Genomic DNA, 12,745 nt, shown 5'->3' on the forward strand with positions numbered 1-12,745 from the left:
ACGAACAAGAGCAAGTGATTCTAAGCATCTTCCAGCATTGACCCATAGTATTTTTTTAGTAAATATACTAGGTTTATGTTTAATATTTGCCTTATCGACAAAAAAGTTAGGTTTCACCATGGTTTTATATGAAAAAACTTTGAAATGTTAAGCATTGTTTGGTGCAATATCATCAAATGTTTTGATGAGTTCAAACTGTTGTTTAAAAGCTTTGACACAAAAGTATATTATTGTGATTGAAAATGTATATTTAGAAAAAGGGTTGGTAACTTGTAAACAGTTTGATTAATGTACAATTTACAACATTTGATGCTTTTCTGCAGTGTTATTTTATTTTGTCCTTTGAACTCAACAAAGCATTTGATGATATTGCTTTAAAAATTGCTTTACATTTCAAAGTTTTTTTTCATGGTAAAACCTAACTTTTTAGTCGATAAAGCAAATATTAAACATAAACCTAGTATATTTCCATAAAAGAATTCTATGGGTCAATACTGGAATATGCTTAGAATCACTTGCTCTGGTTCGTGGATAGTCCCCTTTGGCGAGAAATAGCAAAAAATAATTCAGTCTAGTTGGATATAGCGATTTTCCAGGACTATGCACAAACAAGTAGAAAATGTGTTGAAAAAATAACTCATATTACTGTTTATTCTACTATTGTTTGCCAAACATTAGCTTCAAACATAAATACTTTTCTACTTGATATTATAGGGTAAAACAAAGTTCCCGTAAGTACTATTGTTATGATATCAGTAGAATTAGTTATTTGCTGCTTATAGGGGGATGGAGATTCTAAGCATTCCAGTCTGCTTCTCCAACTTCTAGCTGGTGAACTAGGTGTTGCTGTTGATCAGATTGTGGACATGGAACTTACTCTGGCGGATACTCAACCTGGAGCTACATGGGGACCAAAGTAATAACTAAAATCTTAAATTTTCTATACTACTTGTATTGAAAATAAAATAATCTACCAAATAAAACTTTCACTCCAGTATAGATATAGAATTTTAAATGATACAAAAATAGAATGTATTTTGTAATTTACAATTTTTTAAATATATTTAAACTAGGTACTTTTATATTAAAAAAAAACATTGTTTTAGAAAGTAATATCAATTTTAGGAATGAGTTTCTTTCAAGTCCAAGATTAGATAACCAAGTTCATTGTTACACTGGTAAGGTTTGTAATTATTCAGAAAATTTTAATTTCATCTTTACCCTAAAAAACAGTGGAATCGCCTGTAACTTCTTTGAACCAAACACATTTTTATAATATGTTTGTATCTGATTTATCCGTGAAATATTTTGCTTATCTATTAAACTTTCAGGTTTAACTGCTTTGTTATTACATGGCATGACAAATGATGATACCGGTGTCTCCATGTTGGTCTGCTTTGATCATGAAGAAATTGGCTCTGACTCAGCACAAGGTTAACATTTTAAAAGCGAAGCTTTTCTATAATTAGGGTCCGTTCGTCCGTAACGGATAGCTTTTTTCGTTAGTCTAGGCATGTTAGAATTGTCCTATCGATTTCAAATTTTGCATGGTGATTCCTTTAATAGTTTGGTACGATTTAGAAAGCGAAGCAACTCTATAATTATCAGTAAAATGTCCGTACGTCCATTTTAAACATGTTGATTTTTTTACTTTTTTAACAACAAATTTTTATGTGATCTAATCATCCGATTGATCTGATTTTTGGTATATTGATTCCTGGAACAACAAAGTATAATATAATCAGCGAAGCAACTCTATAATCAAGTCCTAAAAATGTTAGTATGTCCATAAACATTATCATGCATCAAGCAGTTTTTCAACAAAATTCCTTACAATTTTGCGTTGACTCTTATACATTTATATTATGATTATTCAGTTCTGACACTGTACAAGTGTTAATGTCCGTTTGTCCTACCGTTTCAGTGCTTAAAGTATGTCATTAAGTTTGTCACTAGGTCCTTATTTTCTCCTCAGTCAAAAGGATTCACTTATAAAAGCACAATACACATGACGCTCACAGAATAAATATCATGAACTCATACCTTTTCCTATTGTTGCGGATCCGGAACCGCATTATTTCAGGGGTGTATATTCTGCACTAGATTTATTTTTTCCCCTGCTACAAATTTTTTTATTTTTCTTCCCTAGTTTTTTCTCACCAAGTAGGGGGAAAATGGAAAAATATTTAAAGAACTCTATATTTTATTTATTTTATCCCTCCTACCACACATTTTAAAAAGTTTTTTTCACCAAGGAGGGGTGGGAAATGGAAAAAATGTTTTCAGTTTTCTTAAATTTTACATTTTTTTTCCCTCCAACCACTTATTTCCCCCCCCCCCCCCCCCCCCTGAGCAGGGGATCCCATGTAGAATATACACCCCTGCATTATTTTGAGTCCAAGGATCCGGATCGTGGGGTATAAATTTATGGAAAATCTAACTAAAGGTTTTTTTTTTAATGCAACCATCTCGTAATCAGTGATTAAATGGCACTTAGAATTCGAATTTCGATCTGAACTTTTGCATGAGTAATCCTTGATAGGTCTTTTTTCCCTAAATCGAATAAAAAGTTGGAAAAGTAACGGCTGGCGGCTGGCTTGTGACGTGTCTAGGGGTAGGTTTTTATGGCTGCTGAGCTCAAAAATACTTTCAAAAATAGTGGCAGCTGGGTAACAGCTGCAGCTCAGCTGGGAGCGGCCAAGAGTAGAATGAGTATATAGGGCTTGTGATGTGTCTACGAGTAGGTTTTATGAGTGCTGAGCTCAAAAATACTACCAAAAATTGTGGCGGACCATCCATATGGCAGCTGGGTAACAGCTGCAGCTCAGCTGGGAGCGGCTAAGAGTAGAATGAGTAGAACTAGAATGAATACATAGGGCTTGTGACGTGTCCAGGGGTAGGTTTTTATGGGTGCTGAGCTTAAAAATTACCATTAAAAATACTTATTTTACTCTTGGCCGCTCCCAGCTGGGCTGCAGCTGTTACCTAGCTGCCATATGAATGGGCGGCCACTATTTTTGGAAGTATTTTTGAGCTCAGCAGCCATAAAAACGTACCCCTAGACACGTCACAAGCCCTTATATCTACCCTTCATACTCTTGGCAGCTCCCAGCCGTTTTTAGCCGTTTCTAGCCGTTTAGCAGCTGGTACTAGAAATTTAAAAAATGGTTATTGCTATCATTAACCATGAATTAAACCAAATATATGTTTTTAGAAGTTGATTCCTACGTAATTAATGATGAATTTGCCCTGAATATCATACCTTTTATTGGGGGGAGGGGGGGGGGGGGCTCGATTTATGTCAATCTTGGATCCCATTAAAGCTAAAAGTCTAAAAATTTGTATGTGGTTTCCTTAAATCAACAAAAAATATTCTGATTTTATATGTTTAACATTATCTACTCCCTTTACCCTTTTATTGAGCAACCTTTCACAAAAGGTTCTTTCATATTAACAAAGAACTTAGAAGAGTAGAACTTATGTTGATTAAGATAGAAAATGTTTCCTTTAAAATAAATGAAAATAAAAATTAGAGTCTTACATATCTATGATCTAAAGGGATAAGACAATGGCCGGTAAATTAATGTACATCCCCAATGGTAATAAACAAAATTGCCCCTTCTATAAATTACAATTAGTTGTTGAAATGTTTGGACACTCAACTAATAAACCAACCAATCAAATTCAAAAGTCCCAAAAGTTGTTATGCCTACAAATAAGAAAAAACTATTATAAAACTTTGTGTACTAGTATAATAAACAGTCCATTGTTCCCTTCCTCCCTGCTTAAATATACACACAAAAAATGAGTAAGAAATTTACTCATCTGTATTTATTAGAAATCTCAAAATATAAATTTCAGCGACGGTAGTCGGCAGGAAAATAGCGGCAGATTTTAATGAAATTTTAGTTGGTCGTGTATAGTTGTTAGAATAGCTTAAGTTTAAAATTTGAGGTCTCTAAGTAAAAAATTGAGGTAAAAGGAGTTAATTAAAGATTTCTGGAGACCTGCAGGATCATACCTGGAACCGGAAATTGACTTGAACACCTGTATGTAGTAATATAGGATATTTTAGTATTTTGGTAAGATGAAATGTTAAGTTTAAGTCATAAAAAAAAATATTTTGGCTCTTTACCTGTATGATCCTGCCAGGTATCCTGGCATCCTGTGCCCACCAGGATGGAGATATTCAACTTTCAGTTATGTGTCGTACCCATTTTAAACAAGTCACTCAGTTATAGCTCTCTATCTTTCACACAAAGAAAATGTGATAGAAAATACTAAAAGGGGGGAGGGTCGCCTCCCCCCCCCCCCCCCCCCCCCGACTATTAAGGGTTAACAAACATTGTTAGTTGGGTTGTGTAATATCTTTTGATATGATTCCCGTCAATGTTGCTTAGAAACAAAGGAAGTTCTGAAATGTGCTTATTAGACTAGCTTTACACCCCCCCCCCCCCCCCCTTGACGCCCCTTGTGTAAAACCCTTATTATAAGTATTTTCACCATTATTGTAAAAGATATATGTATACTTATTGATATTTAAATAAAATTTCATCCAAATTTTCAAATATACACTCTCTATGATTTTTTGTCATTTTTCGGGATTTCTGGAATACAGTGTGTCCCTCCCTTAACAGTGATAACTAACCTGTCATAAAATCTATTTTCTTTTGCTTGAAACATTACAAATTGGCTGATGTTTTTTCTCACTATATACATTATATGTTATATTTACTAGTGATGGCAATCTGTCGAATTTTTGGGCCGGATTCTTAAAGAATCCGTCAAAAAAAAGTGGCAGATTCCTTTCGGATTCCGGATTCTAGCAATATTTTAAACTGATTTTTAAAATAATTTAAAAAATTAGGTGCTACATATGTCCTAAAAATCAATGTTCTTGGTGTTCTCTATAATTCACTTCCGAGAATCAAACCAGATTTTAAAAGATATTATATATAATGATGAAAATCTTTGCCTTCAAAGAGGAGGAGTTGAAAGAAAAAACTCAAGACGTCTTTGTAAACTGCTACCCCTTAGTTTTTCTTTTTAAATGTTGTTTAATATGTTTATATTTGATTGAACACTAAATCCCTGCCATAATACCTATATATTTTTTTATGAGTAAAATGTTGATAATTTTGTATTAAAGGTGCTGGCAGTCCTGTGATGAATGAGGCAATCGCCAGAGTTGTCGGTTCTTTTGATCCTTGCCCAGAACTTCTTAAGATAACCATAAGGTACATTCATATGACAATCACGTCCTAAAACAGAGAAGGCATTTGAATGAATTGACTTGTGTGGAAATAAAGATACTGTATGAAGGGGAAGACTTAAAATGGAAGCTAGTTAGATAACATAACTGGCAGATTAAAATGGTTAGTGTAGGCTTAGGAAGGAGAAACCTAAAAATAAGTTTTTATTTTTTTTTAGGAAGAGTATGTTGATTTCGGCTGATGTAGCTCACGCTATTCATCCAAATTATTCTGATAAACATGACAAGCAGCACCAACCTGCCATGACCAAGGTACAATATTTCTGTTTATAAAAGTTAAATAAAAGTAATTTTTTGTCGAAATATCATTAAATGCCTAAAAAAGCAAAAGTAAAATTTTCTTTCTTAAATTTTAGTACTATTTAGTATTTATCACCCTTAATGCAAAATATGTAACTAATAGGTAAAGTAAAAGTATGCTTTTGTGTCTTAGCTTTTGTTTTATGACTTTTCAAATTTTGTCGGGCATTTAGCTCTATTCAACAGAAACCAAAAAACGCCTACAATTACTCATGTATGGAAGGTAACTAACATCAAACGCTACCGTTCCTTAATAGTCCTCTTTACTTGATATCAAAGGTTTTCACTCTGCTTTACAGTGAAGCTTTTCATTGTGCGGATTCCTCAAATATTTTGATATATTTTTTGTATAGGGTACTGTGATAAAAACTAATCAGAACCAAAGATACGCAACCAATGCAGAAACTGGATTTATCCTTCGTGAGCTGGCCAGGAGGGCTGGTGTTCCCGTTCAAGTATATCTAAATTCTTAACAACTCAATTAGTAGGTATGAAGAATATATCAAAAGGGGACTATCCACGAACGAGAGCACGTGATAATAGGTCACCATTAATCATTAATATATTGACGAGAAAAAGGGGGGGGGGGGAATGTGGTGACTCGTGCCACGACATACCAGCAATTTTATTTTGGGTGCTACTCCCTTAGTTTTAGAGATAATTGGATGAAATCTTTTGGGCTGGGTCAGTAATTACCCCAACTATTGGTATCTTTTAAAAAAACGGCGGCGGGACCGCCGCTCCTGCCGCCCGCCGCCGTTTTCCGCCGCCACCAAAAAAAATTTTTTTTTTGCATTTCTCGCCGAATTAGGCAATTTGGAATCATTTGAGACCATGTTATTTTTTTCAAAAAATTTTCCCCTTACAAGCAGCCCTGCGGGGGGACTTTCAAATTCTCGTATATCAAGGTATATCTTAAATTCAGTACTTCTCCTATGCTTTTGAAGATATTGGAACAAAATCTTTTCCGCCGCTAACAAAAAAATTATTTTTTTGCATTTCTCGCCGAATTAGGCAATTTGGAATCATTTGAGACCATGTTATTTTTTTCAAAAAATTTTCCCCCTACAAGCAGCCCTGCGGGGGGACTTTTTCAAATTCTCGTATATCAAGGTATATCTTAAATTCAGTACTTCTCCTATGCTTTTGAAGATATTGGAACAAAATCTTTTTTGATGGGTCAGTAATAAATATTTGAATAAAAAACGGCGGCGGTACCACCGCTCTTGCCGTTTCCGCCGCCATTTTTTTTTTTGCATTTCTCGCCGAATTAGGCAATTTGGAATCATTTGAGACTTAGTCATTTTTTTTCAAATTCTTTATCATATTATAAATATCTTAAATTCAAGGCTTCTCCTTTGCTTTTAAAGATATTAGAAGTGGCGGTTCCGCCGCTGTTTTCCGCAACCGTACCTCTGCCATTAGTTACTGACCTACCTAAAAATATTTTGTTTCAATATCTTTCAAATCACAGGAGTACCTACCACTGAATTTAAGATATACCTTAGTGTACAAAAATTGTACATTTGAATAAAATGACTAAGTCTCCCCGCAGGGCTGCTTGTAAGTGGAAAAATTTTTGAAAAAATAACATGGTCTCAAATGATTCCAAATTGCCTAATTCGGCGAGAAATGCAAAAAAGAATTTTTTTTGTTGTTGGCGGACGGCGGGAGTGGCGGTCCCGCCTGTCCCGCCGCCGTTTTCTTAATTCAAATATTTTTTTACTTACCAACCTAAAAAGATTTTGTTTCAATATCTTCAAAATCACAGGAGAAGTACTGTAGGTATTTAAGATATACCTTGATATACGAGAATTTGAAAAAAATGACTAAGTTGCTTGTAAGGGGAAACATTTTTGAAAAAAATAACATGGTCTCAAATGATTCCAAATTTTTTTTGGTGGCGGCGGAAAACGGCGGAGGGCGGCGGGAGCGGCGGTCCCGCTGCCGTTTTTTTTTTGAAAGATACAGCGTGGCCATATTCTTCAGTATACTGAAAATCTTCAGTATTCTTCAGTATTTGGAAATTGGGGCTTCAGTATTTTCAGTAAATACTGAATATTCAGTATTTGAAAATTTTATTCAGTATTTTTCAGTTTTTGGAAATTTTCATGATTCAGTATTTTCATTATTTCTTAAATTCCAAAATTTTTTGCATAAATAAGATGTTTTTTCAAGTAGTTGATGTCAGATTTTTTTCGGCGCTTCGCGCCTCACTTTACTTTCCTTTAAATTACCCTATAACTTTGTACATTAATTTTGGTTTTTTTATGGTAATCATAGACGTCATTTTACCCCCCCCCCCCCCGTTTAAAATTTACCCCCAACCATTAAGGAGGGGGGTATTTACCCCCCCCCCCCCAAACAATTTTGGGGGGGTAAATACCCCCCCCCCAAAAAAAATAAAAATCTAACAAAAAAAATTTTGCGCGCTTCGTGCGCATTTTCAATACTAAATATTTAATAAAATTTAAATTACCCCCCCCCAAAAAAAAAAAAAAATTTTTACCCCAGGGGGTAAATTTTGGGGGGAGTAAAATAAATTTACCCCTGCCAACAGATTTCAGGGGGGGTAATTAACCCCCCCCCCCCCCCATAGCAAATTTTACCCCCGGGGTAAAAATTTTGGGTGGGGTAAAAAAAATTGCGACGCGCGAATTTTACCCCCCCCAAAAGCGAATTACCCTCCCCCCCCTTAAAAAAATTTTACCCCCCCCCAAAAAAATAAAAAGCTTGGACGTCTATGATGGCAATATACATTTTTTTTCAATTTCATCTCAAATATAAATTTTTTAGATATTTGAGATGCTTTTATACAGTATTTTTTTCAGATATTTTTTTTGTCTATTAATAGAATGAATAATCTAAGGTGAGTACTTTGCATGATTATTAAAGGTAAAGTTTTTTAGCATGCTCTTAAATTAACTAAAAAGTATTTAAGTTTTGTAATCATTTAAAATATTTATCAGTCATTTTCTGCTTAATTGATGCAAGAAAATCTAAGAGGCTAAATTAAAAGGTCTTTAAAATATCCCCCAAATTATAAAGGTATGATATATGAAATTTTGAAATGAGGAATCATATAAAAAAAATACTTATTCAGTATTTGTATTTTTTTGTTCAGTATTTCAGTATTTTTTCTTATTTTAGGATTCAGTATTTTCAGTATTTCCTTTTTTTTTCTTCAGTATTTTCAGTATTTTTTCTTATTTTAGGATTCAGTATTTTCAGTATTTCCTTTTTAGTAGCGAAGCTACTCTATAATTCACTTTGTCCGTCCGTCAGTCAGTCCGTCCGTCCGTCAGTCAGTCCGTCCGTCCGTAACGCTATGGGGGAAATGGGATTTACTCAGCTCCTATAAAAGATAGAATGCTGAAATTTTTTGACAACATTCCCATTATTAAGGAGCACAATTGACTATAATACATCATTTGCGGTCGGACCGATTTTTAGCAGGTTTTAGGCTATTTTTACATTTTTCACATTTTTCTCCATATCTTCAGTGTTTATGGTCCGATTTTCAAAATTTTTTTCAGTTACAGATATCAAAATTAAATTTCCTGTCGTTTAAAGAAACAATCATGAAGGCCAGACTGCCTTTTTAGCAGGTTTTAGGCTATTTTTATATTTTTCACATTTTTCTCCATATCTTCAGTGTATGGTCCGATTTTCAAAATTTTTTCAGTTATAGATATCAAAATTAAATTTCCCGTCTTTTAAGGATGACAACCATGACGGCCAGACTGCATTTTCAGCAGGTTTTAGGCTGTTTTTTTTTATATTCTTAACATTTTTCTTTATATCTTCAGTGTTTATAGTCCGATTTTCAAAATTTTTTCAGTTGTAGATATCAAAATTAAATTTCCCGTCTTTAAAGGAAATAACCATGACGGCCAGACTGCCTTTTTGGCAGGTTTTAGGCTATTTATAAATATATTTAACACTTTTTTCCATATCTTCAGTGTATATGGTCCGATTTTCCAAATTTTTAAAGTTTTTAAGGATTTAAAAATTAAATTTTTTGTCGTTTTAAGAAAACAACCATGGCGGCCAGACTGCCTTTTATCAGGTTTTTGGCTATTTTTATATGTTTTACATATTTCCCAATATCTTTGTTTATTTTGATCCAATTTTCAAACTTTTATGAGATATCAGTATCAAAATAATTTTTCCCATTGTTATGAGCATCTTTAATATAATTTACTTTGACCATCGTCATCATACAAAATAAAACAAGGTTTCATATTTATTTTATCCAATAAATCTATCCTAGATTTTAGTAAAAACCTTTTAAATCTACCTGTACGTATTCCCATCTACGATTTTTTGTGCTTCGCTACTTATGGATGTTGTCATCCTTGTTTTTCTTCAGTATCAGTATTTTTTTGGTTGTGGCCACACTGAAGATACCAATAGTTGGGGTAATTACTGACCCAGCCCAAAAGATTTCATCCAATTATCTCTAAAACTAAGGGAGTAGCACCCAAAATAAAATTGCTGGTATGTCGTGGCACGAGTCACCACATTTCCCCCCCCCCCCCCCCTTTATGTTTCACCATGTTTTTTAGGTATTTTTATTGATTTTGAAGCTTATAGTAATGTGGTAAAATTTTTTTTACGACTAGGGTACAGTATGAATGACTTTCAATATATATTAGTTTATGATATACTAGCGGCTTCGCCCCTAGAGGCCTCTAGGGGCACTTTGAATGTTTTTTTTTATTAAAATATTTAGAGAAATAATTGGTCTATGTTTCGTTGAAGTCTCTTTTTTGGAAATGGGTAATTTTTTATTGGGGTGATTTCTCTTGGGAGGGTGGTGGTACCCTCCCCCAAAATAGTTATACACCTTTCCAGGGCCTATGAGAATCTACCCTGTAAAGGAGAACCCGATCGGTTCAGCGGTTAGTGAGATCCTTCGGTACAAACACACAGACAAACAGACATCCTGTTACTTTAGTATAAGGATATGTTTTACTTCTATGTACAAGAAATTGATAATAGTAACAGTTACTTTTTTTACTTATTGTATCTAGGTATTATGTTGTATTTGCTCATATATTTTATTTTCTTGTATTTATGTCGGTATTAGATTATGAAACTCGTGTGTTATTATCTTCACACAATTATTGTAATCTTAACTATTTATGAACAATTAAAGATAACTCGAACTCAACAAAACGTTCGATATAATTTTGACTTAAAATGCTGAACATTTTAAAATTTTTTTTACTTTTCTTCAATTTTAAGTGGTGAAACATAAATTTTCTCGTCAATATATTAATGATTAATGGTGACCTATAATGTTCTCAAAGAAAATACTTAGGATCAATGATGGAAGGTACTTAGAATCACGTGCTCTTGTTCGTGGATAGTCCCCTTTCAGCAGTTTTTGGAGCCAGTTTCTTATTTTCGATTTACTTTGCTTTCAAAATTTCAACTTAAAATCAGATAAGTTCTTAATGTAATTACTAATACTAGCATAGCGGTAATGCACCTTGCTTCTATATTCGAAAGAGGAAGGTATGGAATAGAAACATAGCTTTAAACTATCCAAAGACTTAAATCGGAAAACAAAAAAGCCTAAGACCATCATTAAACCTATGTGAATCTTTCCTAAAATAGAGAACCCAATCGGTTCAACAAGATCTTAAGTTTTAGACACTAATACCTTACTCCTTTTTTGTAATAGGATATTCAACGTAAACCCAGGCTTTTAAAAATTAAAAGTAACCATGACCCATGTTTTCCAGGAGTTTGTAGTTCGCAATGACAGCGCGTGTGGCTCTACAATTGGTCCAATCCTAGCCTCTGGCGTCGGCCTGCGCACTGTCGACCTTGGCATATCCTCTTTGTCCATGCACAGCATCAGAGAGACCATGGGCTGTCAGGACGTTGTCACCAACATCAAGCTTTTCCAACAGTTTTTCAAAGAGTTCGGAGCTCTTGACAGCCAGTGCGATATGTAAAATTTTGTCATTAAAAGGGGGGGGGTAAAATGTGGTGACTCGTGCCACGACATACCAGCAATTTTATTTTGGGTGCTACTCCCTTAGTTTTAGAGATAATTGGATAAAATCTTTTGGGCTGGGTCAGTTTTTACCCCAACTAGAGGTATCTTTCAAAAAAAACGGCGGCGGGACCGCCGCTCCCGCCGCCCGCCGCCGTTTTCCGCCGCCACCAAAAAAATTTTTTTTTTTGCATTTCTCGCCGAATTAGGCAATTTGGAATCATTTGAGACCATGTTATTTTTTTCAAAAATTTTTCCCCTTACAAGCAGCCCTGCGGGGGGACTTAGTCATTTTTTTCAAATTCTCGTATATCAAGGTATATCTTAAATACAGTACTTCTCCTGTGATTTTGAAGATATTGAAACAAAATCTTTTTAGGTTGGTAAGTAAAAAATATTTGAATTAAGAAAACGGCGGCGGGACCGCCGCTCCCGCCGTCCGCCGCCGTTTTCCGCCGCCAACAAAAAAATTTTTTTTTGCATTTCTCGCCGAATTAGGCAATTTGGAATCATTTGAGACCATGTTATTTTTTTCAAAAATTTTTCCCCTTACAAGCAACCCTGCGGGGGGACTTAGTCATTTTTTTCAAATTCTCGTATATCAAGGTATATCTTAAATACAGTACTTCTCCTGTGATTTTGAAGATATTGAAAAAAAATCTTTTTAGGTTAATAAGTAAAAATTATTTGAATTAAGAAAACGGCGGCGGGACCGCCGCTCCGCCGTCCGCCGCCGTTTTACGCCGCCAACAAAATTTTTTTTTTTTGCATTTCTCGCCAAATTAGGCAATTTGGAATCATTTGAGACTATGTTATTTTTTTCAAAAATTTTTCCCCTTACAAGCAGCCCTGCGGGGGGACTTAGTCATTTTTTTCAAATTCTCGTATATCAAGGTATATCTTAAATACAGTACTTCTCCTGTGCTTTTGAAGATATTGGAACAAAATCTTTTTTGATGGGTCAGTAATAAATATTTGCGAGAAATGCAAAAAAAAAATTTTTTTGTTGGCGGCGTAAAACGGCGGCGGACGGCGGGAGCAGCGGTCCCGCCGCCGTTTTCTTAATTCAAATATTTTTTACTTACCAACCTAAAAAGATTTTGTTTCAATATCTTCAAAATCACAGGAGAAGTACTGTATTTAAGATATACTTTTTTGCTTGT

General features: G+C 34.5%; 1 protein-coding gene across 4 annotated transcripts in view; it reads left to right on the forward strand.

Annotated features, from left to right (window-relative positions):
• Nucleotides 1-11,700, forward strand: part of LOC145321574 (uncharacterized) — an 85,760-nt gene extending 74,060 nt beyond the window's left edge. For 3 of the 4 annotated variants that reach the window (XM_080163011.1, XM_080163012.1, XM_080163014.1), the window contains 7 exons: nt 783-916; nt 1,126-1,178; nt 1,332-1,433; nt 5,150-5,237; nt 5,431-5,524; nt 5,926-6,027; nt 11,326-11,700. In XM_080163011.1, the coding sequence (XP_080019137.1) occupies nt 783-916; nt 1,126-1,178; nt 1,332-1,433; nt 5,150-5,237; nt 5,431-5,524; nt 5,926-6,027; nt 11,326-11,541 (789 nt within the window). In that variant the 3' untranslated portion in view covers nt 11,542-11,700. The remainder of the gene's footprint in view (nt 1-782; nt 917-1,125; nt 1,179-1,331; nt 1,434-5,149; nt 5,238-5,430; nt 5,525-5,925; nt 6,028-11,325) is intronic. The other variant, XM_080163013.1, reaches the window with a different exon arrangement.
• The last annotated feature ends 1,045 nt before the right edge of the window (nt 11,701-12,745 follow it).

Source organism: Acartia tonsa, chromosome 6 (assembly GCF_053477335.1).
Source record: "Acartia tonsa isolate MP-2025a chromosome 6, ASM5347733v1, whole genome shotgun sequence".
Taxonomy (NCBI): Eukaryota; Metazoa; Arthropoda; class Copepoda; order Calanoida; family Acartiidae; genus Acartia; species Acartia tonsa.